The sequence below is a fragment of the Diadema setosum genome, chromosome 3 (assembly GCF_964275005.1).
Source record: "Diadema setosum chromosome 3, eeDiaSeto1, whole genome shotgun sequence".
Classification (NCBI taxonomy): domain Eukaryota; kingdom Metazoa; phylum Echinodermata; class Echinoidea; order Diadematoida; family Diadematidae; genus Diadema; species Diadema setosum.
Genome location: NC_092687.1, coordinates 24126135 through 24153144, shown reverse-complemented (window position 1 = coordinate 24153144; position 27010 = coordinate 24126135). Strand labels below are relative to the sequence as shown.

General features: G+C 39.6%; 1 protein-coding gene across 1 annotated transcript; it reads right to left on the bottom strand.

Annotated features, from left to right (window-relative positions):
- Positions 1-26456, bottom strand: LOC140246704 (uncharacterized). Its single transcript, XM_072326042.1, has 12 exons — positions 26214-26456; positions 14306-14448; positions 13231-13433; positions 11862-12268; positions 11019-11136; positions 10429-10575; positions 9170-9281; positions 8177-8286; positions 6711-6865; positions 5299-5585; positions 3616-3954; positions 1-2894 (listed from the first exon to the last, which is right to left on the bottom strand). The coding sequence occupies exons 1-12, from the start codon at positions 26294-26296 to the stop codon at positions 952-954; spliced, it is 4047 nt and encodes a 1348-aa protein (XP_072182143.1). The 5' UTR covers positions 26297-26456; the 3' UTR covers positions 1-951.
- Between the last annotated feature and the right edge of the window lie 554 nt (positions 26457-27010).

Here is a 27010-nt window from a genome sequence, read left to right as displayed (position 1 = left end):
AAAAAAAAAACATTCATTCTACAAGATGCTTTCAGTGATGGCCGTCATGTGCCTTTGTTTGAAGAGTTGTAATGGAGTAGTGCAGGTCCTGAATTGGAATGGTGTCAATGTGGCATATGAAAGACAATTCACCACGTAAATGTTGCTCATTGACTCGAAGCCTTAAATTTCTTACATTCTTGCACAAAGCCGCACTTCCATTTTGTTACCTGCCAATTGCGGCCACTTCTGAAAGCCAGCTTCTTCCTCTAAAACCAAATCCTACACAGCCTTGATACATGCGAAGGTCTTCTTTTATTTCTGATACGTATTAACAAGAGATATTCAATGGAGTTTATGGCTTCAACCATGCTTCCTACAAGTCATTAAACTGCCATGGCATTTTGGCAAACACATTTTCCTTAAGACCACGTTTTTTTTTTCTTCTTCTTCTTCAAACATTCACTTTGGCCCTAAGCATATTTTGTTGGAAGGTAGCTCAAAATACTCAACATGCCAGATGTACATGAATTTGCTCAAAATTTCCTATCATCTAAAGAAAATTACTTTCCAGACAGGGCAAATTCTCAGCCTATCACTTTGTCAGCATTTTGTTGATGATTTGCTGCTGAAGTGAGTTGGAAATTGCATAGAGTTATCACTGTTACACTTGCATTTCTTGACTCAAATGACAGCCAGCCAGTCTTTCCGGGCATTCTGCATCATTTTCATCTCAAAACTTTGCGGTGATATATAGATCTTCAACACAAGCAAACGGAAAAACAATCATCACCTTATTCTCAGGGCAAGCGAGACTGCTTTACTTCAATTTTTTCCTCTGGTATTAGCACATCATAGTTATATACATTGCCTTTGGTTGTAAGTACTTTTTTAAGAATGAAAGCAGGAAAAGAATCGAAACGGACAAAACACAGAGGGGCATTTGAAATTCATCATGACGTTCAGCTGAAGCTAACAAAATGGGGATGCCGTCGGGTCCTGTGTCTTGAACATATCCTTCAGCTGTATCTCTGGTTCAGCGGCAAGCTGTGCAATGGCCGCCGCCATATCGCCATCCCCCTGCCCATTCCCTGGGATCTGGATTTGGAGGGTTACGGGAGGGGAATCCTGCCCTGCCCCACTGCGGCTAGTTCTGGGATCCCCCATGGGGAAGTTGGGCCGGATTCTACCACCGACGTCGAACGAGGACATCGCCTGGGGCTGGCTGTGGTGTGCACTCGGCACTTTGCGGTGCCCGATCCCTCCGCTGGCATCCAAACTCTCAACACCTTCCCCAGCAGCGCTCTCCGACCCGTCTGGCCTGCGCTGAATCTTGGGAATCGAGAAGCCCTGCAGGCCAGGCTTGCGACTGCCTGCCATTTGCCGCTGGTCAACATCCATAAGTGGCGGAGGGGCAGTGACCCTCTCATCTATGTCCTGTGCCGGCAGGTTGTCTGACTGCATGGGACTGGCTGAACTGGGGTTGTTGCTGCTGCTTGTCTGCCTGGACAGGCGAGGATCACGACTCTCTGTCGTCGCTAGTCTTGGATCACGAGACTCGGTGGCAGGTGGTCTGGATATCCGTGGGTCCTGTGAGGCCTGCTTGGGCTCTGCTGTTCTGGGGTCCTTTGGTGCACTCCGAGGATCACTTGGAGCGGACCGGGGGTCTCCAGGTGCAGGTCCTCGGAATCTGTTGTTTTGTTGATCACCTGGTCCACTAGGGTAGTTTTGATACCCAGTTGCACCCACTGACATGTCAGACATTTGCCTGACCAGAGGAGGCCTGTTGAATGCTGGCCGCTGTCTGGGCCCTGGACCCAATGGGGGCCTTGGTCCTTGAAATGGGGGACCGCGTGGTCCTATGTTCATGTCCAGTGGAGGCATGTCCTGAAATCCAGCCATTGGCCCATGAGGCCCAGGAAAAGGAGGTCTCATCCCTCTCGCCCGTGGTCCTTGCATGAAACGAGGGTCTGGCATGGGCGGCATTGGTTTCAATGGCCCTCGTGGGGGGAATGGCAGAAGCCCGTCCTGCCCCGTGGGCCTTGGTCCAACTAGTCTCAGACTTTCGTCAGGTGTAGGCAGGAGAGCTATGGGAGGGGTATCTCCTGCCTGTCCGCCTTCCTGCATGCTCTGGGCCAAGGAACGAGGGTCCTTGTTCATACGGGGATCCTTTGGAGGACCACCAGCACCCATCTCTGGCTTCATTCCTTGTGAATCCTGCATGCGGGCCAGCCTTGGGTCCTGGGGACGGTTCATTCTTGGGTCAACTGCTACTTGTGATGCCGCTAAGTTGGCTTGTGGCATTAGCTGCTGTTGCCCACCTGTCTCAAACTGTTGGAAAGTACCTTTGGGATAGCTCGGCTGGCTCTTAAGTTCAGTTGGGGTGCGCAGCTCAATGGGAGGCAGTGACGGCCGGTCCTCCGGGTCATTAATGGAGTACTTATTGTCCTTCCAGTGTAGCACTCTAAATCTCATGTCAGATTTGTCCTTTTTCTGTCGTCCCGCCCTGGGGTCTTCCCGACCCGGCTCACGAATGCACTCGATCAGGCGGAAGTCCTCATTGGTTGGTGACATGGGCGAGTCCAGGATCTCCGCCTTGGGCGAGGACGGGGTGATGGGGGAGGGCTTCATCGTCCCAGGGCCCTTCTTGACAAAGTCCAGGAGGTTAAAGGTCACCTGATTGCCCGAACTAGCCGGAGCGCTGCTTGTGGCTTTCCCTGCAAACAGGTTGGCGAGGGCACTAGGCAGCGGGATGGATGACAACTTCTTGACAGCTTCAGCTGACAGCCCGGGAACATTGGAGTCCTGGCTGGAGGTCTTTGGCTGCTGGTCTTCATTGCTGTTTGCCCTTGAGTTGCGCCGCTTCTTGGAACCCTCCTCTTCATCACTTGAATACCAGTTATCATCCACTCGAGCTGTAATGAAATCAGGACAAAGTTTTACCATAAATATATTGAGTTTTCTACTACAGCAGCCTGAAAGACTTTCTCATTTAAGTTCAAAAATGTATTTGTTTAATCATACATTGTGAAGCATTTCTCTTTGCCGTCAGGCTAAATTATTATTTTTTTTTTTAATTCTACATTGATTATAAATAGTAACATTTTAGCAAGATCTGTCTATACCAGACTATTGGGGTGGAATAACTGGTCGTTACTTGAAAGATAAAAATGATAAAGACCTTTAAAACTTATTTCCATTTGCAGAGTAATTTACTTGGGACCTCAACAAAAATGTATCAGACAATAACAACCGAAATTGTCACATCAAACAAACACTACATCATGTCAGCATAATTATACATTTGCACATCCTTACTTATGATGTGAGATAAATACTAGCTTATAATACCTATCAACTAATTAAGAAATTTGAAAACTACTCTGTATTAAGCAAACACCCAATAAAAGGCAGGGTTCTGTTTCTTGAAGAGGCTTTAAATTTTGGGTAATAATGCTCAAGTTTTGTCCAAAAAGACAGGATATTATATCAAGTTGTTTAGTAATTGCCTTACTGCTGCATTTGTAAATTCAATTATCTCTCTGTTTGCATTTCTCTCTGCAATATAGGGCGAACATGAAACAAGCAAGTGACTGCCAACTGGATGAAACAAGAAGAAAAATGAACGCAGCTCACTTTGATCTGTTTTGTTGCTATCTTCAGATGCAGCATTGCTGGCCTCAACATCCTGTTTTCCGGCATGCTGCTTTTGCTGTATCCTCATGAGCAATGCTTTCTGCCGGGCCGGAATGGTGGCGGGCGGTGCCTGGATCTGGGACGCCTGCTCCGTTGCCGCAGACTCCCGGGAAGGAGGTTCCGAGTCCTGAGGTTGGGCGAGTGGTGGCGCCCTGCCGGTTAGTCCCGAGTCGCTCTGGGCTCCCTCGCTGAGGGAGAGGTCGGTAGTACTGGTCTCTGCTGGGGTTGCCAATAGAGTTTTCTTGGGCTGCAGAGGCTGTAACTCACTGCTAGGCATATCTATAGACCAGAGAGAGCAAGAGGGAAATGAAGAAGTGGTTACTTTGGCATATACAACTCGACAGCAACTCACAATGTTTTATGCATACCTTTCGACTCATAAATGGGACAGATCTAGAGATACTTTGTCATTATCTTTTGCCGTTTCCGCTCAGCCTTTGAATTGCATCTACAGTGCACTCCCGTTATACTGTATAAGCTGTTATTTTCGCGAGGGTTTAATTTTCGCGAATTTCGCGCGCGAATTTCGCGAATCACAGTTGGATCGCGAATTTAACAACACGCGAAAATGACTTCATGCGCTGTGTTAATAGAGCATTAACGTAAGCATCCGCGTCGATTCATGAAAACAACATCTCGCAAAAATGTCTGTGACCTCATCATTCGCGAAAAAATCTGTACGCGAAAATAACAGCATATACCGTAACAAACATGGTTATAACAAAATTCCGTTACAACAAAGTAAAAATTCAGGCCGGAACATTATCTTCTCCAAGTCTTTTATTGTGTTTTTTTTTTTTTTGTTCCGTTATAACGAAATTTCGATATAATGAATGAAAACTGCCAGTCCCGAGGACTTCGTTATGATGGGAGGCCACTGTATATGCCCATTCCTACACTCAGGAGCATACAGTCAGCAACTCCATGTAAGTCAATCTGGGCAAGGACTGAGGAAAACACTCAAGCAATATTTGACTTCTGTGTGTACAGGCAAATACACGCGACAGGCTATGAATGTAAATTGGGACTTTTTAATTTTCAATTATTTAGCCAATTATTCGACGTATGCCCAGTCTACTTAAGCAGAGTTGACTGTATTTGATATTTTGAGTTCTATTTTTTATGACAGCTATAGTAGAAGCTTTTCATTATAGTTAACAAGGAGAAAATAATAAACTGAACTGAATACAATGTAAAATTGTGTTATAGCTCTTCAGATGAGATTAAAATCCTGAGGTCCATTCAATTCAGTTGATTTAGACTATCTGGCCCACAGTGAAAACTTGTATGTCACTATAAGTCATGCTTAACATATGGAGAGTACAAGTTTATGAGTGTAACTGCAACATCTTTAATGCATACACAATTCACACCATACTTTTATTACTATGCCCTAAGTCATATACATAGAATACAGTCATTGTTTTCATGCCTTTTGTTAAAGCAAAACAAAAAAGTATTTAGCTTCTACACAGTTGACTTAATTACCCATGAGACTGATGCTACCTTGACCCTGTATTTCTCTCGTTACATTTGCAGAAATTTTACTCTTTGTGACTACAGCCACGGGGACAAGGAAATATTGCTTTCGTAAGATTTCACGGATGCAGTCCTGGACATTACCTCTATCTGAGGCCACCGAGTTGTCTTCGCTTTGTGAGCTAGGTAGGGGAGTGACCTCCAGGACATTGGGCTCTTGCTGGTCTCCGGGGCCTGGCCCGTCCTGGCCCTGGGACAACCGTGGGTCCTGGCTGGACCCAAAGCGCTCAATGTTGGGCCTATTGTAATGGTCCTGGTACGGATCCTGGTACTGGTCTTGAGACTGGAACTGGTCCCCGCCGTACGCATCACTGGGATGGTGGCCTCCCATGTCCTCAAAGTTTGTGTTCTCTGAGCCATAGAAGGACATCCTGGGGGAGCAAGTTACAAGAAAAAAAGAGCTTTTCACATAGTAAGCATACAGACAGTTTGAAGAGACATAATTGTGTAAACACTAGGACTATTGTGATGTCAATGTTAGATTCTTGGTGACATCATCATAATCATGTGTTTTTCATTACTCATCCAATACTGTAACAAGACTACAAATCTGCAGCAGCTGTATGTACCTCACTGCTTCAGGTCAAAACAAGTTTCCTTCTTTCATAAGGGTTAGCTTTGAGTAGATCTTATGATGGATTTTGACTAAAGTCTGGCAGAATAGATGACTACAGATCTGGGAAAAGCTGCTTTGATCTCATACAAAATAGATGTAAAAGTATTTGTATTGATTTGGCTGTCAATGAACAGGAAACCCTGACAGAGACAGGACTAACATGCTACACATAATTCTCAAAGCAAACACATGAATTTCAGTTTTGATACACTTTAGTCACAAATTACCATTTCTCGATCTTGATATTGTCTCTGCTTTTGTTTTGTTTCTGTTTTATCCAATACCATGCTTGAGAATGCACAGGAAAATATGATGACTTCAATTCACTTAGGGTATGCTACATTGTCAATGGTAAAAGGTTTGTTACACTATGACATGCAGCATTATAGAGGCTAAAATTAAGAGAAACACAGTGAATCCTACCTTCTGATATGGTATGGTATGGTCAATCTTTCCTGTGCAAAATTACTGCTAATGTACTGTACTAATGGACAGACTTATCAAGTAGCATTAACTCATTGAAGTCTTGTCCCAGGTACTGTAAAACATGGTATATTCGCATGAATTTTTCGCAAATTGGAGCAGACGGCCTCTTTCGCGGCACGAAATTTTCGCGAACTGCCACTGGCATTCAATGCACATAGTGTGGACAAGAACTTTCGCATGCATTTTAATTTTGCGAATCTTGGCACTCACGAAATTCGTGCAATTAAAATCCATGTGAACATTCCTCGTTTTACAGTATTCTCGGGGAGGTGTCTATGGGAAATGTGCCTTGTAGCAAAATCAGCTTGCCCTCAACGGCTTTAAGTGAACCGAACCCCTCCAGAAAGATTATGGCATCAAAATGATCAAGTTCAGGCCTCAGCAAGCTACTCACTGTCTTGTTCCCTGGTCCTGTTCCATCATGTTGCCGATGGGCTCGACGTCGATGTCGAGGAGGGAGGGGATCTTACTGGTGTCTGTGGGAGTGGGAAGCAGTCCCTTGGTCTTTGATGGGGGCCGGTCATCGTGGTTGTTGAAACTCGCAAGGGACTGAAACAAATTGAAATCAAACTTTAAGCATCTATAATGTCTTCAACAAAGATAATGCTTAAGTTGCCATTACTGTATGGAAACTTGTGAGGTAGGGTCATAGAAATCCTGTATCTTTGAGACTTTACACTGTATAACATGACATACACAAATTATGTAATTTTGAAAATATTTTAGAAATTTAGAAAAAGTCCAACCAGTCAATGGGAATAATGCATATATGCCACAGAATAAAATCTTGTAACAATTTTATCAAAACAATCATTCTCTGAAATTCCTTTGTGTGTTCATGTTGACTACAAGATTACAGAAATGTAACAATGACAAACTTGAAATCATAGTTATCAATTTAAGAACAGTGCTAATAGAATTGAAATCCATACAAATCAATCGGCGTGTTTCCACAGAGAATCCAATAGACCCGGAAATTTGTAAACCCAGTTCAATACTGCACTAACGCAGAAAGTGTATAATCGGTTAGTATCTGAATCTACGCCTGTATGCAGTTGTGACCGGATGTCTGGAAAGTTGGCTTGGCGCATCGTGGGTAAATAAACACCATCATGGCAGCTGGTACGATGTGCCGGTCGATACATTCAATTGCGTTTTGGATGGTATTTTTGCAGTCCAGTTTGGAACTGTCTGATAAAGCACCACAACCACAGTCATGTCACTGATGCTTGACTTCAAATAATACTTTCAGGTATATACCTCGACCTCACATTAGCTGAAACGGATTATTGAACCCGGCATGTTTCCACATCACTGAAACAGGGAACTAACCCAGAAAGAACTACCTCAGGAGACAGTTACGATAATCAGATTTTTTCTGGCTATCGAAATCTGAAAAATCTGATACTGGTGCGTTTCCACAGGCTCTTTGGTGGGATAGATACTGATAGACCCGGAATATGTGGTTCTGTAGAAACATGCTGATTGACTCATACATAAGAACTATAAAAACATACACAAAATATATATTTTTCCAAACAAACCCTGTTAATGAAGACACTGAATGATTTTGGAAGTGTTTATAAATGCTCTGTAACTTATTTATAGGCCATCATACAGATTTTAGAATGATGGATGCAACAAACAAAACAATCAAACGACAATTCCATGACATTTGCTCCTGTGACAATTGCTCCCATGAAATATCTGCACACTAAAACAGAAATTCTACCCACAAACATAACCACATCCCTAACCCTAACCCTAGCAAGTTCTAGGCAAAAATAAGACCGGAGCTACATGTATTGCACGGAAGTAAATGTCATGTTGGCCTATCATACAAGTCGTCAGCCCACTCACCTTCTCAAGGAGCATTTCAGTGTGTGCAGTGAGAGGAGCATGAGAGAAACGACATTTATCTGCCTGGAAGCACTCTGCACCGGTGTGGAAGTACTTGCACGGGAACTCCTGTGAGCATCGAGTTAAGGAATGTATTACTGTAAAACGAGGAACGTTCACATGCATTTTAATTTTGCAAATTTCGCGAGCGCCATGATTCGCGAAATTCAAATGCACACGAAAGTTCTTGTCTACACTATGTGCATTGAATGCCAGTGACAGTTCGCGAAAAATTTCATGCCGCAAAAAAGGCCATCTGCTCCAATTCGCAAAAAAAAAATTCATGCAGCGTAAGATATATCATGTTTTACAGTATCTGGAGCCAGGGAGGGGAGCCCAGTCTTTGGGAGCTGGTGGACTCAGCACCAGTAGCAGGGTCTGGTCTGGTCTGGCCCGTGGTTGGGCCAATCCAGAAATGGTCAACATTGATTACATTGATTTTGGAGCTGTCACCTTTACCCGTGTGTTGAAACAATACATGACAGTGCAATTCCTTAAGCATGTTCACACTGAGTACAATAAACCAAATAAAATCAGACAGACACATTGCTGAAAGTTTTTAAACAAAACCCAATGTGGCACATAAAAGACATTAAGGTTTGGAGATTCATAAGCTTTCAAAGACTATTTGTACTGGTGGTAGAAACTGTAAAAGCGGATATTTTTGGGCGAGTAATTTTTGCGCTCGGCCCGGTAGGATGAAATACGCATGTTTTTAATTCTTCGGAATCATGACATAAGTTGTGGTACATACAGCAAGCACAATTATTTGTGTGCTTTAATATTTATTCTAGTTTTTGGTTGCACGTAATACATGAAGATGTTCACTTTTACAGTATGCACAGTTTAGGAGGTGGTGATGCTATAAACTCCACAACTTTCTCACTAATTTTATGTACAGTGGGAGGGGGTTAGTCAGCCGCACAGCAGTGGTGGTTGGTTTAAAAAGGATATCGTGCATGTAGAGACAGGAGTCACCCTTGTTACAGTAGCCGCTGACGTAAAACTTGCACAGCTCCTGCTTCCTCTGCTGGCTCAGGTCGTGGCTGTATGTGCAGTTCTCTCCCTGCCGACAATAGAGGGCGCTTGTCAGTTACCTTATCAAGTAGAGCACTAAATGACTGTCTGCAAATTTATATCATGTTGCAGCAATATACTTGGAACGTAACATGAAAAAGAAGCATGAGAAAAAGTGGGCAGACAAATTATTTAAAAGTTTGGAATCCAGCTCATGGTGTAATAGTGTAAAAAGTAAAATATTCACTTTCAAATTTCACTTTGGGGTATTAACATACCTTCAACACCTATATAGTTTCCTCGAGTTTAAGAAATATAGGACACTTTTTCTCAACAAAAAATTGCCTCACCCTAAATTTCTGTCATCAAGGTTTGTGTAAACAATTATGGGGGATTACAAATGACCGAGCCATTGGCGGTTGTTCATGACATGTTCATATTCTCCCATTTCGCAATATAACGCTTAATACATACTTACCAAAAGATGCCAGTTTAAAAGTAAGTACACTGGTATACAAGTGTATCCTAGTAAGTGCTTGCACCAAGCTATTCTACTATCAATCATAATTTATTTCCTCAGATACAAATATAAATTTTCAGTTTGAACCATTAAAAATATGTAAATCTCAAAATAAATTCATCTCAAATAACACACTAGTTTTGCTTGCAGCATAAAAAGTCATAACGTTTGGGATATTCCAATTACCATTAATCCTGCAAAAAACTGTTTAAGGAGCATTTTCATTTCCCAGTTCTGTACCCACTCATTGACTGTTTAATGCTTTGACCATCAATTTAAACTTGATATATGCTAGCTGCATGTTGCGTGCGCTTTTTATTGCAACTTTATCGATTATCATTATGAACACGCAGGGAATAATTTTCATGGTATCGCATCGCAATTTGCTATGCATTTTCACACCACTGCTACACAAACTAACTTTTGTGTAGCAGTTTTCTTCCATAGAAGTGTACAGGATACCTTTTGAAATATTGTTCATCAGCTGAAATTGCTAATCAAATTTGAGTTGGAAAATTATTCCTTATCAAATTTGAGTTGGAAAATTATTCCTTGGAAGGCTATCAATCATGATGATGATCAAGTGATTAAAACACACGGCATCCCACGACAGCTACTGCCTTGGTCAAGGTGGGTGACTTGGGGAAGGTAGGCATTGGAGGTAGTGGAAACTCACCTTCTTGCATCGCCCCTCCAGGTAAAACTTGCAGATGAGATGCAGCATCATCTTCTCCTCGCCCCTCGGCTCCTTCGGCCTTGGCCGATTTTTCCCCTTCATTTTGGCAGCATTGGCAATTTTCCTCAGCTTCTCGGCAATAATGCTCTGTTTTACATAGTAAAATGTAAAAAAACAAACAAACAAATAATCCCAATACCACTTACATATTGATAACATCTGGAGGGAAGTAAAAGAGAGCCACTCATCTACTACCAGTATGAACAATGTTTAAACTACTCTCAATTCTATGCAATGTATGTGTCGTTCACTCATAAAATTCAAGTGTGTCATATTTGAGTTTATGTATGTGTTGTAGACAAAAAATTTCATTTTCTGCATGCTCTGTGTACACAAAATTTGATATTGTGTATGGATAAACACTGTTTTTCACGATACACTTTCCTATCTAATTACAACAGGATAGACTGCAAGCACATCTTAGAATATCTTTACAATGCTTGTCAATTTTTTAGTTTTAAAAGCCTGAAAGTTGACTTTAAAATACAAACGGGAAAAAGCCTGGATTGGAAGGCAACTGCTTCACTCACATTGCCGACAGGTGGCCCCTTTCCTCGGCCACGCCCCCTCCCCCTCATTGGAGGCACTCTCACTGGTACGGGGGGCGGGACATGGACGTCTTCTTCTTCTGACTCTTCATCAACATACCTGTGATAGAAGCGGGATGTCAGATAGTGAGCTTCACAAATGGGTGCTTCTTGATGACAAATGCAATGTAAAGGTGATCTCAAAACGTAAGAATAAATATCCTCACTGTTAGCACACACTCATTTCCATCATAGAATTATACTCATGAGGAAAACAAATGTATACCACTACTATTTAATCTTATCCTTCCCCACCTTGATTCTGGCAATGGATAAAATGTACCTACATACTCTGAAACCTGTGTGGCACATGACAATTCTACATCGAAAATACATTTGAAAACACAAATCATACATCATTGATTCGATTATATTGCCCAACTAGGCCTAAATCCAAAGGCAATACCACATACTGGCACTGGTACAACAGTCCCTGACCAGTAAAAAACACTCTTAATACCAGTAAGACATGGAAAAAATGGGTACATGTACCGGTAGCTACTGGTCTGACAGACAGGTCTGACCAGTAGAAAAATCAGGTTAGTGTGCAGCCCTGCCAAAGGGCAATACAGAGTATGATAGTGACTGTAGTTTCGCTAGTTTTCTCTAAGATGAGGAAAATAATGTATGTGTAATGTCTACAGGTATTGAGAAGTGCAACCTATCAAACAAGCTATGAATAATCAAATCTATTTTGAAATTCATATAACAACATGTCAACAACTTCCAGTAGATAACTATCCTTTCCTGCCAGTTAACATGGAAGTAATTGAGTTCATGTCTCACCCTTCTTGGTATGCTTTGTACTTCCTCATCTCCTCCTCATAAGAGTCAGCTCCAGAGCTTCCATAGCCGCCTCTCTCCATGTCTCCATCATCGTCTGGATGCATGGGCCCCCTACCCATCCGCCAGGGGTCCCCGGCCGCCACCGATCCGCCCCTGCCCGTCCTCTTCTTCCCGCCGCGCGAGCCCCTCCTGGTCCGTCTCCTGGACCCCGCCCGCTCTGCCATCATCGCATCCTCCTCCTCCTCTTCTGATGGTTGCCTCATGGTGGCGTCCTGCTCAGGCCAGTCGTCGGGGTCAGAGCCGGTGGGTCTCCTCCTCTCTCGGTGCATGGAACGTCTCTTCCTGGGGGGAAAACTCTGCTCCAGGAATTTCCCCGATTGCTCAGCATCCTGCTCCTCATCTGCACTCTGTTTCCAAGAAAAGTGTACAGAGGGGGAAATGAATAGAAAAGCACTCGGAGAGCGCAGACCTCTGCCAAGCAGCACATTTCCACCCGTATGCATGTTGGATATCGCCCAATTTACCAATGATTGAGAAGCCCTGTGTTTATCTCACACAGCTTCCTGCTGTGCAGTGGCACTTAAGAAGAGCTTGCACTTTAGTGCACATATGCAAACCTCAAATACCCACAGCTTGAACTCTGAAAGTTTACTGACCCTATTTACCATTACATAACAAATCCTTCAAAAATACCTAAAAATGCCCAGATCACTGCTAGAATTTAATCACCTGTTCCTTGTGTTATTATCAACTTTCCCTGTAAGTTTCATCCAAACCCGTTCACAACTTTTTTTAGTATTGCACAAACAAACAAACAAATCAATGCCGGCAGAAACATAGCCTCCTCGACACAGGTATGAAATACTGAATGCATAACTCCTACCTTTAGAAAAAAAAAAAGTTAAATACTTGATGGGTAACATAGTTTATAAAGATCTACCACACAGCAAATTCTTGTTTAAATCTTTTGAAATGAAAACTACATAGGCTGTCCACATGTACACAACAAAATCAAGTATATTTGAGGAAAAGGATTACATGTATGTGCGTTCCCCCTCCCCTTTTTCTCTTCCTTTTTTTTGTCTAATTGGACATATTCTTTGCAAATTCCTTGCCATGTCAGGTCTTGTTTCTAAATTGATACTGTAAAAGGAGGAATGTTCGTGTGCTCTTTAATTTTGCGAATTTTGCGAGAGTCAAGATTCGCAAAATTAAAATGCATGTGAATTAAAGTTCTTCTCTACACTATATGCATTGAATGTTAGAGGCAACTCGCGAAAATTTCATACCGTGGGAAAAGGCCGTCTGCTCCAATCTGCGTAAATTTCATGCCGCGAAAAATATTGTGTTTTACAGTATGGATTCTCACCCCTGCTTCTTCCTCGCTGTGCGAGCGGTGCCGCTTGCGATGCTTGGACTTCTTGTGGTGGTGCCGGGACCTGCTGCTGTGTTTCTCCTTCCTCCGCTTCCTTCGCCGTCTCCTCTCCTCCTCTCCGTCCTCGTCCTCCTCCTCCTCCTCCGCCTCCTCATCGTGGTGGCGTCTTCTCCGTCTACTCTTGCGGGGGCTCTCCTCTGCAAAGAGAGATTTTGAAATAGCAGATATCATTGGCTGAGAACCATAAGGGTGCTGTTGCATTTTGTGTGTGGGGGGGGGGGTGAATCAAATTATTGGTATCATTTTGTAGAGCTTGATCTCTGCTTTATGATGTCAATTCTAAATCATTTTCATTTTCATTGAAATGATAAAAATCCAAAAACAACAAGGGTGTAATTTCAAGCTATTGGAACAACGCTTATACATCTACCTACAGTGTACTTTCAATGAAATAAACAGTTTATGAAAATTGATTGTTTCATTTTCATTTACGCTCATCAGCTGATGATATGATTGCTCCAGTGAGTCAGGTAAAGGGTGACATGTCCTTCCACAATTTAGAAGCTTTGACCCATGAATTATCATCATATCCTTACCAGTTTACTGTAAAGTTCATGTCCACTCCTTGTGGTCACAAGTTAGGCCTACTGACGACATATTGCATTGTAATAATCACACGGCCTTCTAATCTCTTGATTCATGTCATCTCAGCAGAACTTTTTGGCAGACAATTCAAATACTACCATGACACTTGAATAGTGACTACACTAACCCAATTTGTCTCTCACAGTATTACCATTATTAAAGTGAGATTTACCTTTGATGTGAATGCCAGTAACAACATACAATACTGTATATGCTGTTACTTTCGCATACAGATATTTTCACGAATGAGGTCATGGACATTTTCGCAAGATGTTGTTTTCACGAATTGACACAGAGGCCTACATAAGCGCAATACTACCTTAGCGTATGGTGACATTTTTGCATGTTGTTAAATTCGCATTCCAACTGAGATTCGCAAAATTCGCGAAAATTACAGCTTATACAGTATTGCATTTATATGCACCTTCTTCTGCATGCTCTACCGGTGGTCCGCCTTCATAGTCGCCCATCTCCTGCTCCATCTCATGTTGCTCGGCAACCGCCTCCCCTTCACCCCCATCGCTCAACTCGCCGTCTTCTAGAATCTCTCCTTCCTCTTCCAGATTCCTGTACAAAGAAGAAAAAAAATTTGCGGGCCAAAATAAGTTTAAGGGAGACCTCCGGATGATTTTCAGATTTTTACATTTGAACAACTATAAATTAGTTATACTGAGGACAGAGTTTCAGAATTTGTGATGACTAGGATGAAGAATAAGAATATTTTCAAAATTTAGAACAAATTGCAATGAACAAGGATGATGACATGGCAGAGTCACCATAAGAATGCATGAGTTGGGGCTCAAGGAAGCAGAACAAAATAAGAAGGCATGCATAGATTATACACAGGTGAACTCGCAAGCAAGCAGTATTATAATGGAATTACACTGCTACATTTCTGAAATATGTGAACCTCCCATGTCATCATCCTTGTTCAGTGTAATTTGTTTAAGGTTTTTCAAAGTATTGTTTCTCTGCTTAAGAACCACAATAAATTCCAGAGATCTGTACATGGAGTTGTCAATTTATGTACTACATGATGTGAAATTATGAAAATCGTTTGGAATGTCCCTTTAATGTTCCAGCAATTAAGAATTTAAATGAACTGAAAAAATCTGTGGTATTTAGTCCATGCTACATTATTTGATGATAAACCATAAAATACAATTTGGGGGAGGGGGGGGGGGGTTGGGTAGTTGGCACACATAGGCATATGTCTCAAGTCATCTATGCTATAACATTGAATACACAATACACAATAATTATAAATGTAAAATCATTTTAAAACTTTATTGAAGACCAACTGGGCTGAAATCACAGCTGGACATACAAAACAGAAGGCTTTCTCTTTGGTTTATTTGTTTTCTTTAAACATCTACTTTGGCACTTTGCCAACAAATATGAGGATTTCACAGTGCTTTTCCATATATTCAGAATGATCATGCAGCCAAAAAAAAAAAAATAATAATAATAATAAACAGCTTTATCTCTATAAACATTAATGGGGAAATATCATGTACGGTAGGTAAAGAGTCTTCAGAATAAAATTGCAGACCAGTAGTCTTATTTCAGTCACTTTCTTTAATTCTTTTGATGCATGGGGAGGAATTCTATCATATGGTTACTTTCTTCTCTCAATATTGATGTAATCGTCATTATCCAATATCATATCTGCAATATTCAAAGCTAAATGCAAAGATTTTTCTACTATCTTTGTTTTTTTTTTTTTTTTTTGATATATACACCGTTAAACATGCCACTTTTGATTTGTGATTCAAGTCGATATGAAAGCAAAGTAAACTTACCAAACTTCATTCTGACTTTGGATTTCTTAAATTTTCTAGATTCTAAGTCCTGAACAGATATGAAATGTGTCCTACTGTATATGTATTAGAAATCAAACAATAGATCAAAAAAACATCCTACCGGTACTTACAACATTGTATGCCAAGGTATGAAAAGGAGCCATACATGTAGGCCCCTAGATAAATTGTCTTAAGAACGTTAGTTTTGAAACTTACATGCAGGAAAGCAGACAAGGAAACATGCATTGTGGCAGTTATGACCATTCAATTCGTAAATGCACCAACATACTGTAGTTATCATAGATTTTTCATTGACTCATTTTGTGATTGTTTCTTTCATCATGATTTCTTTACATCTTCATTTCTCTGGCACACATGGCTTTCCTTGCTTTGTTTTGCATTTACATCTTCCATCTATTTACATCTTCCATCTACATGTATTTACATCTTCCATCTATTTGGGAGGTTACGTGGTACCAAGTAGGGAATGACCACAGGAAGATGTGTTTCAGTATGGAATGAGTTTATATAGTCATCTGTTTCACTGTTAATTTGTACTGTTTGAATGGATATCTGTGATTGTTAGAATAATTAATTGCATTCGGCCATAATGCAGCTACCAGTAATAGGGCTGCCAACTTCTCCGGATTAAAAAAAAAAAAAAAACAAAACAAAACAAAACAAAACAAAACAAAAAAACTAGTTCTAAAAAATCATGGACTTCTGTTTGGGGGGAATATGCACTTGTCATGCAAGCTTTGATTCAAATACCTATCAGGGGAAAAAAAAAAAAAAAAAGACGAAAGTCTTTCAAGTACCGGTACATATTTTCTGATTTTAGATGAACATACTAAAATGCAATATATATCTTATAAACATATATTCATGTGGCAACCCTGCAATCAGGGAGGTGGCTTTCCCACCTCCCCACTGCAATAAATCCTTTTTATTTAAAACTATGAGCGGTCCTCATCCATACACATATTGTGTTTGGACTATGCTACCTGGCTGAAAATTTTATCACAAAATCTGGACCACCTACTACAACTGTAGCGCAATAACTCTTCCTCGTTTATTTAGTAGTTTTTTTATTCACTAATAGTGCAATCTGTACCACCACTCTAGAGATCTGTAGTCCATTTTGTATTGTAAGGGCACATCTCTTTCATTATTATGTCAACATCTTGCAATCCATCTACTTGTAGGGGGTCTTTTCATTTTTCATTTTCCCCTTTTGGGTCACTGATTTGGAGATTTTACATCAGGACAGCCTTGTCAATCAGTTTCATTGTAGCCCTTGACTGGCCCTGTGACTTCCATTTTGAAATAATTCCATTTAATCATGACAGCAATTAAAGGGCATGGAACTGTGAAAATTCCCTAGAACCCACTGAAGGCATACTCAGCAGGTATCAGTAACTCTAATTTGGGGAAACATTTGATTTATAGCAATTACTGTCAGCTCATTTTCAACAGGTCAAAAAAAAAAAAAAAAGGATGGGAAGTAGGTGATGGAGGTGCATTGTTTCATGTCTGGGTCTATTTACCCCATGCCAGTGGGAACATTTGTGGATCAATATAGTTCTACACGGTTTTGAGATGATGTTGTTGGAAAGCAGGGTATGTAATTTACCATTCAAATAGAGCGCACTATGCATGGCCAGACAGCAGGGTGCTCAAAATCCACTCGTCCACTCAGGGCTACTACACATCACTGGTGGGCAAGTGAACCAAGTGGGCACTTGCATTCCACAGGTGGTCTTAAATGGCCATTACTGCCCTTGTTTTTCTCTTTCCCTTTTTTTTTTTTTTTAGCTATACAGTGGAAAATTATTCATGCCAAAAAATCAGTATGTGTGAGTTATTTTGTCCTTTATCATCTGTTTGCCACAGATGTTATTTTACCAGGGGCTACCTCAGGTATACATTTATGACGGACACTGGAAAGCCCCAGTTTAATCATGTGAACCTTACTTAGGTTTTGGCCCAATAAATACAGTACATGTATGTAGTGGCAGTATAACACATAGGGCCTACACAACTAATGGTTTACACAGTGGACGGCAAACATGGTCTTTGGACTGTATTGCCTATGTTGCTTTCCTTATAATTGCTTGGCCATTGCACTGGTGGTAATAAAATCACAGAGTAAACACTGTGCTAGATAAACCCAAATATGTTTAGATACAGCCCTACTCTGTACTCAATTTATCATTCAGTTCCCATAGAGTCTGAAGTCAAATGTTATATTTAAATTGTGTACATATAGACATGTACAAATATTTTCAGATTTTCATAAGAGAATGTAGTTATAGGGCTCTGTTAATACATTATACAAGTATCATTGGTTTGTATGGCGCATTATTTAATTCTTGTAACTAAACGTACCAGGATTATAAACTTTAAGGCATTATAGGGGTCTTATTTACCATTTGCAGATGAAACAAAAACCCATCTTCATATATATGCTTCAAAATAATTATTTCTAAAATGTGAGTTACAGATAAAAACATAATGTAAAAATTTTATCAGTATAATTAATGTTAAGTATTATGTTAAATATACAAAATGTAAAAAAAAAGTACTTTATAACAAAATTGTTTCTAGAACCGTGTACTGTTATGGTTTAGAGATAGTGATATCTCCTTATATTTTACGATTTATTGCAAAATGTTTAGATGCATAAATTTTGTGATGTACCTTGGTAATTGACCTACACATATGCATCAAAAGTGATAACTGGTAAATTTAAGTCACTGCTCCTAATGGTAAACAATATCATACCTTTAATTTGCAAAGTGCCATGATGATAATAATTACGGTCACAGAGTTGAATGAGAGTGTCTTTGTGAATTTAAATTAGTATCAAGGCTACATCAAGTACCTGGTATTTCCCCTATAACGATGATATTGTTTTGTTTCACTGTAAGTGGTTTTGATTATGCTCTACCTGCACAGCAAATGAGTCAGGCTTCTGGAATATGGTGCAGTTGTCAAGCACTTATCCAGTTATACATTAATGAAGTACATGTAGTACCATATTTTAACAGCTGCATCACAGACACTTGCCACACCCATTGGTGATAAGCCATCTAGTTGTCCTCCGTCTATAAGAACTTTATAAAGGGCCTTCATGAATGTGTGACCTATGAGCTCTCAAATAATCCAGCTCGGTGACATTTAGCAAATGAATAAACCCCTGCATGTGTACTAGAATACACAGGTATGCTAATGTGCAGCATTTTCCACCTCAATCAAAACTAATGGTTACTTTCAGTCGCCATTGATCATCCATATACACAGGAAAACCTTCGTGCCAGTTTTGCATGCCCAGATGTCTAAATATAGCTCGCCAATCAGCTCTCTAGAAGTGTTATGAATATTAATAGCTATGGAGGAAACTGGGTCTTGGCATTTTCACGACAGGGCACTCAGCTTTTTGGAGGGACAGATGAAGACAAGAAAATCTTGCACTGTACTACCGTACATTTTGCTTTTAGAAAGTACAGATAGGTACAATTGAAGCAAACTAACAACCAGAGATGTCCACAAAGACTATAAACATAAAACACACAGAAATGAATTTCTGATATGATGGGTGTGTAGTTTGGGTTTCAGTAGGTAACTGCCTCTGACAGGGGTTATATTCTTGTCCTTGATACATTTGACAAGCTTACAGATCTTGAAAGAATTCTGTTATTCTCACCATTGCTATTTTTGAAACAAAACAAAAATAAGACCATGCTGATTTGAATTTTGGGGCTTTTGGCTGCTTGAATACCTAATGAGCTGTACGCTGTCTTAAATGCAGAGGTAAATAGATGCTGAACACATTACGCACATTAGCATAGCACCTACAGGTAGGCAGATTACTGGGAATTAGCGAAACACATTCAGAGCGAAACAAACAATTCCTTGGCTATACCCTAACCCAAAACAAAACAAAACAAAAGAGCATATTCTTCTTAAAATCACAAATGACAATACAAAAAACAACCAAAAATATCCTTTAGGGCAGAATAGTCAAAAGAGATAGAGTATCACTTTTTAAGTGAAGATATACCACATCGTCAAGGTAACCGAAGTAAGATTAAATGGAATAGTGACTGTTTGCAATTTCATCAAAGTTAACACAGATTTATGAAAACATGTATTTTCCATTGAGAGGACTGATATCAAAACTGTAGTTTCACAATATATGCCAATTGGAGTTGATGATGTCAAGGTTTTGTTCATTTGTTTGTTTATTTGTTTGTTTGTCTTTTTTCTTTAATTTTCTGTTTTAGCAAGAAGTTGGCAAGAGAGACTTGGATCAATAAATAAGATTTTTGTTGGGTACAATAGCAATAACCTAGCAATGACTTTCAGGGGTACAATGAGTATAAGTCACAACATTATCAAAATAAAAAAATAAAATGGAAAAAAAAAATCTAAATTTGTGAACAAAGTGGACAGGGGCTCTGAGTTGATAATGTTATCTGTGTGGCTAATTTGCATAATCAGTTGCAACCAATATCACAATTCATTAAATATCTGTAAAACTTTAAAATTGGCCTCTTCCTTGTGTTATGTCCATTTCTCATGAGAATTCCTACATTTCATCATCTAATTTTACTTTATTCATCAGTCACCTGGAACAAGGTGATCAAATAAGATAAAAATGAGTAGGGTATCAGGGCAGAAATGACACAAAGGGAGAGGGATAGGAGAGCACTGTCTATCTTCTCTGTCTACATCCTGAAGACTTTCATTGGCATCAAAAACATTTCCGTCTTCAAATCACAATTATGAATTACATATACCGGTACATGTAGTTCTCAAGGTTTCGACAAATCCCATCTGATTTTGCACGACAGGTGGCATTTCGGGGCTCAACTCTGATGATTCACAGCAAGTGTCATTGAGTAGAGAAAGTCTAATCATTTTATCCATCTTGCTTAATCTCTAAAAAACCTCAGTTTATTCACATTTTATAGCTTGGAAATACCTCAAGAGAGCCCCCACCCACCAGAATAACTTATTCGCTGTCTTATTATCTAATTTGTCACCTCTATGAAATTTCATTTCTGCAATGTCCATTGACAAAAAAAAAAAAAAAAAAAAAAAAACCTCAGAGACTCTCATTGACTTGCTCACAAAATTGCATATTCAATGAATGAAAACTATCCTTTTGTACCTTTTGCAACAATTTTTATTTTAGAGCTATTGTGCCAGTGATGGCTGTGATGGGAAAGAGGATGTATGAGAAACTGATAAACAAAGAATGTTATTGGCTGATTTACATATTTGGTGTCAACATGTACACATTTTTTCTGTTGTTATTGTTTTTTTAATCTGATGTTCTTTGTACATTGAATGTCCATTACTTGCCTTATCCTAATATGCAATCTTATTGTGAAGTTAACTTCAATGTGGGGTATTTCAATGCAACCCAGTCCTTGCAACGACCTTAAGTGCCATGTATTGTACATGTACAAACTCTTAAGAGCTAGGGTATCATAATATCTTCAAGGTAAAGAGACAGTCAGTGCCAAAGACCTCGCTATTGTCAAATTACTCATGATGCACAGATTCCCGAGAAATACTGTAAAAGTGGAAATTTTCGCGGTGTTGAAATTTTCGCGCATTTCGCGCAACCAGAAACTAGCGCGAAAATAAAAACACGCGAATATTTTTGCTTGCCATACGTTCCTGTGCGTGATGTCTCGATTCCGCGGAATTAAAAACACACGAAACTCTTCTGACCCGGCCTAGCGCGAAAAATTTGTCGCGCGAAAATATCCACTTTTACAGTACTCCTTTCAGGATCTTTGTTCATTTGCTTGCTGATCCTTTATGGCCAGGTTAGTGAATTAACTTGCAACAACATCCATGGGGTATGAAATGAAGGGAATAAATTAAGTAAACTAATTACCACCCAGCCTTCCTCTATCTCAGTTTAAAAAAAAAACAAAAAACCATGCATGTGACTTAGTAATGACTTTATTAATTTATTCATTCATGAATGGATTTCTTTCACTAAACGAACTGAGATTGCAGTCAGTCTTCCTGTGTAAACTGCATAACTCACACCTCACCCCCCCCCAAAAAAAAAAAAAAAAATATCAAAAATTAAAACAAAATATAAAATAATCATAATAATAATAACTTTGATAATCCCTGAATTGATGACTGTGGCAGACCTCCCTTTCTGACTGAGAAACAGGAATGAATTGACTAAAAAATGGGAATGAAAGCACATTTCTTATAAGGGTGTGTAATAAAAGTATTAAAAAAATAGGAAACTCCTATTGAAACAAGAGCTGGGAATGGTCAAAATTCAGATTCTTTCCTCAGAATTCAGAATACATAGAGAATGAATGTTGATGCAGGTGGTCACAAGGACTGGACTTGGTAAAGTGATAAATGGTCATCAATGATGAGGTGAAGGACATTTTACATTGACATGTTGGCCAAAGCAAGCCACTGTCACAGGGCTCTGTGTATGTTTTGTTCTTGTCAAAATTGTTATTTCTGTTTGGCATGGGTGTGTGTGTATTAGGACCTTTAGGTCCTATATGAATTAATTGTATATTGGCAAGGCATGTCTGTCACAGATTAAGTGTAGTACATTACATCAGATAATACCATATGACACTGAAAAGGGATCAGAAAGAAGCGGGGCATGCACAATCAAATTGGCATGCCAATACAGTAAATATTGAGGTTTGCCATGATTACTGAAGACTTTATGTTTAAAGTGGTGTTGCATGTACTGCACATTATCCAAAAAAAAAAGAAGAAAAAAGTGGAAAAAAGAAGAAAAAAGTGGAAAAAAGAAGAAAATATATAAATGAAATAGAAAGGAAAGGGTATACCAATGATATCCTTTTTTTCTCATACATATTAGAATTCTAATATTCATCACCTGTAATATTCATCTCATAGTCCTAGTAGACAAAAATTAATTCAAAAAAGTAAAAAGAAAAAAAATAATAAAAAAAAAAGCTCTTTACTGCTATTTTGTGTTTCTCATGCAAAAGGATTAAATAGACTGGAGGAGAGAGAGAGAGAAAATAAAATGTTCAAATTCTGTGGGGTGGCTGTTTGGCTTTTTTTTTTTTTTTTGGTCTTCTGTTTGAATTTCTTTTCCTTTTTTTTTTTTTTACTTCTCATTTGTTTCATTCACTTTCATTCATGGTATCATATGTGTTTGAAAAACTAGTGAAGTTTTTGTCACATATCAAGACATTAGAAGAAAAATTGTGTTGGTGAGCAAAAGGGAAAGAATGTACAATGTAATGCTCTGTAGGTTGTATAAAGGATATTGTGCAAGTATAGATGAGTGGACTTTCCTTGATAAAATGTGGATAATAGCACGTACTAATGCAAATTACAATGTATTCCTGCGTAATTAAGTGGCAAAAAGACGTATAAACAACGGTTACAGCTCGTTATTCCGAAGGGTCGTTATTCCGAAGGCTCTTTATTCCTAAGATTCGTTATTCCGAAGGTTCATTGTTCCGAATTTCATTTTCGGAATAACGAACCTTCGGAATAGTGAACCTTCGGAATAACGAACAGCACCCTAAACAACTTGTATTCTAGCAGAGAGACTCGAGCATTGGGAATTGAGATCCTTGACCTTTGTAACTGTGATTCAGATGAAATCCTTCGTTGATGAATTAAATTGTAAATAAAAATAATAATTTACGAAAGTGAAAAAGGAACAAGTTTCCTTTCCTGCTCTTTCATTGCTTCACTTTTAAATTTGTAATTCAGAAAATAGCTCATGGGTGGTTTGAAATTTTGTCCATGTGAAACCCCCCCCAAAAAAAAAAAAAAAAAAAAAATGAAGGGAAGCTATTTGATATTCTTCATTTCCAGAGGCAAGAATTCATTATGCTTTAGCCAGCACCATACAGTGTACATCATGTACCAGTACCTGGTCCGGTATTGCAATAACTGAACTGCATGTGGAATAAGGTCTAGAATGCAAGACTAGGTAGTAGACGCATACTAGTAATCACTTGTGTGATGCGACAGCCATGCTAGTGGCAGGTCCCATCATTCTATAAAGTGAGGATACAAGAAGATAGAGTCTTTAGCAACAGTAGGCCTACCTGTCGTAATATGCTCTTGTATTAGGTAGTGTGCTTCAACATTTGTGTTACCCCATTGTTTTTGATGAACACTCAAGTTAACCCATTTCAGTCTATTGAAACCACATTTGATGTCCATGCATGCAGCACACAATGGTGAAGGGAGGGGGGTGGGGGAATACAGTAGAGATGGCTAGTCTGAATTTTCCAGACCACTCTACAATGCACAGGACAAGTGTAAGCCAACAAGTTTTCTAATGGATTTGTGAATGGGGATTTAAAAGGATAAGCATTGTGAATGGGGATTTAAAAGGGAAGGGAAGGGAAGGGAAGGTGAATGTGAATTTGACTTTCCTGGCACAGTTAAATGACCATACCTGCATGGCTTCAAAATGGGTTGTTTAGTGTTGAACGTGAAGACTACAGTTCATATACACTGCACTGCTACTTGAACAACTGGTTGAACATACACGCAACAGATATGTGTACACATAAGCTTTCACACACATCAACATCATTTTACACATGGAAATGTCTACAAGGCACACATGAAGCTGGTGAAAGCAGTGATGTTTTGTGGATTTTGTCAGTGATTTCTGTTATCTGATTATATATCAACATTAACTTTACAGCTGTTATAGTGACATGGTTGGTATTTAATACATCAAAACAGGCTCATTGGAACCATGTTTAGCAGAGCTTCAATGAGACTTTCTTACAAGTTCTGTTAACTAGAGGAGATCTAAATTCATAGCTACGGCCTTATCTTTAAAGTGCTGTACTGTTTTCCTATCTGTATTTCTCTGAAGGGGGTGGGAACTCTGTTCATTTTCATCAAATATTTGTTTTAAGACTTCTAGCGCTGGCTATGTACAATTGTAACTTATGTCAGAGACATGAAAACATGAAGAAATAGACTCTTTGGACTTGAGGAAGAGCTAGAGGAAACGGCAGGAAAAAGGGAAGACAGCGAAAAATGTAATTCAAGGAAAAAGGAAAGAAGATATTATTGGTAACTGAGATGTGAAACAAAATGTAGGCCCTATGGCCTAATCAATGGTTGGATATCCATTTAAACTGAATTATGGTTAGTGTTAATTAATTGCCCCTGAAACTCTTAACATTAGGTCAAATGATGGTAAACCACTACCAAAAAAAAAATATATATATATATGTGTTCAAGCAAGGCCTCCATAACACTGTTTGGTCTCTATCTATCTAGGCCTACCTGTAAAGTTTGAAAGCTTTACTCAAATGGAGCAAGGTCACACAGACTCTAGTAACAGTTACAGTCAATTCAAATGTTCAAATGTTGAACGTTGTGTGTGCAAGAACACATGCACCATTTCTAATGTTTTAAATATTTCTAGTCTGTACCAACGTTAGATGTCTACTCGACTCCCAAGGCTGTAGACCATTGTAGTTTAACACAGAAAATTCAGCAACACTGTTCTGGGTTTCTTCACCTTTTTTCCAACGACCAGTACTATCACTAGTAAACATTTATATTATCATCAAAGCATGTTGAATCTTGTCCAAATTGGTAATGGAGTGTATGAAGTGGTCTGCTCTACTTAGACTAGGATGTAGGAAGCGTGGTCTCTCTACCGAATACTCAGTAGTACAGTAACGTTAGACAGCTTATGTGAAGACGAAGCCAGCCATGGAGAGGCACTCGTAATCTATGTTATGTCGGGTCGAGTCGTGTTAAGGAACGATTTTTACGATTGCTTATGCTAGTCAGAGACGGTATGGCATTTTCCAATACCAAAGCCATCACCAAATGAGTTAGACGGTTATTCTACTACGATGAAAGTTGAAGTTCAGAGCATGCACAGACGAATTTGATTAAAAACCACGAGCATACACAGCAAGATCACTGAAGATTCGTTCACAAAGCAGAGCAGAGCTAGTGCTGCGCGGCATGCGGTACATCTACCGGACATACACCGCACCAAAGCTAAAGATCAACGGTAGCTAATCAATAGGGTCTTTGCAAACATTCGACTCGAACTCGACTCCCATCCCGATATCCCCCATACCATGACACGTTACTGTACACACCATTTGTGTGCGACAGAAGTGCTGGCACGTGAGAAATGACCGGCGACTGACAATACACGTAGTCTACTCGTCAGGTCGCCCGAATGACGAGCCGACTCGCTATGCTAGCGCTGGCTCACGACTGCGTGTGTGTAGCAACAGCTGAAAGGCAAGTCCCACACCCCTTCAAGAAATCGAACAATCCAGATTGAAGGATGAACCCACGCGAGAACATGACGTCACATGAATACATTAAATATGTCTCCGAAATAGCCAGACTTGGGAGCGACACATTTTAGCAGGAAAATATCCACAAAACATCACTGAATTACCACACTTCTGTGTATGTACTTACGCTAAACAATATATGTGATACAAATATTAATTTACAGAGATGCTACTCGACCTTTCAGAGCCAGCATTTTGGCTTTCTTTGTTTTCACTGGACACGAGAGGCAGGGGTGTTTCAAACAGGGTTTCGAGCGCCATTTTTCTGACGTTTTCCCGTTTGATTCCTCGATTTTTCCTCGTCAGTGTGTTCTTAGAGTGTTGTTAAAGTAATAGCATTATTTCACCGCCTTTTCACATCCATTTCAAGCCGATCCATTCTTTCATTTTCACGAGTCGCGTTCTTCCGTCCTCTTCTCAGGTAAAAACATGGCGTACTGAATAGTAAGATGACAGCGCATGCGCAAAACTATACGTCATCCCTAAAAACGGAAGCTGTATGGTAGCTTACAATGCTCTATCGACAAGATCATGGAAATAAGTGCTCCGCTGCCAGCTAGAAAAAGAAATGTGTATTATATTTAATAGGCCCTACTATAGTCATTTAATCCTTAGTGGCTGAAAGGAATAGATTATTTATTCTGATTTCAGTTAACTTATCTTCTTGGTGTAACCAAACTTTTTACACTCGTAGAACTTGTGAATGACGTATTGTATTTGAAAAGCCACTTTCCCACGGGTAACAGACAGACAGACAAACAAACAAACAAACAAACAAACAAAAAAGCAAAAACAAAAAACAACGACACTTAGGAACTTCTTTCCCCATTGGGATATTTATCAACCTGCATTAAACATCTATTCCTCTGAATACATGATACAGCATAATATTTCAAATAACATTATAATATTTCAAATAAAATACTTTGAACAACAACCAATAAAGTACCGTGACTCAGACATATCAAGAAAACA

Bases quoted from the DNA above. Each gene is read 5' to 3' on its own strand.
- LOC140246704 (XM_072326042.1), bottom strand. From the start codon at position 26,296: ATGGCGCTCGAAACCCTGTTTGAAACACCCCTGCCTCTCGTGTCCAGT. The intron at 13,434-14,305 runs GTGCATATAAAT...CTCTCTTTGCAG, and splicing joins GGTAGAGCATGCAGAAGAAG to AGGAGAGCCCCCGCAAGAGT. The intron at 11,137-11,861 runs GTGAGACATGAA...CTTCTATCACAG, and splicing joins TACAAAGCATACCAAGAAGG to GTATGTTGATGAAGAGTCAG.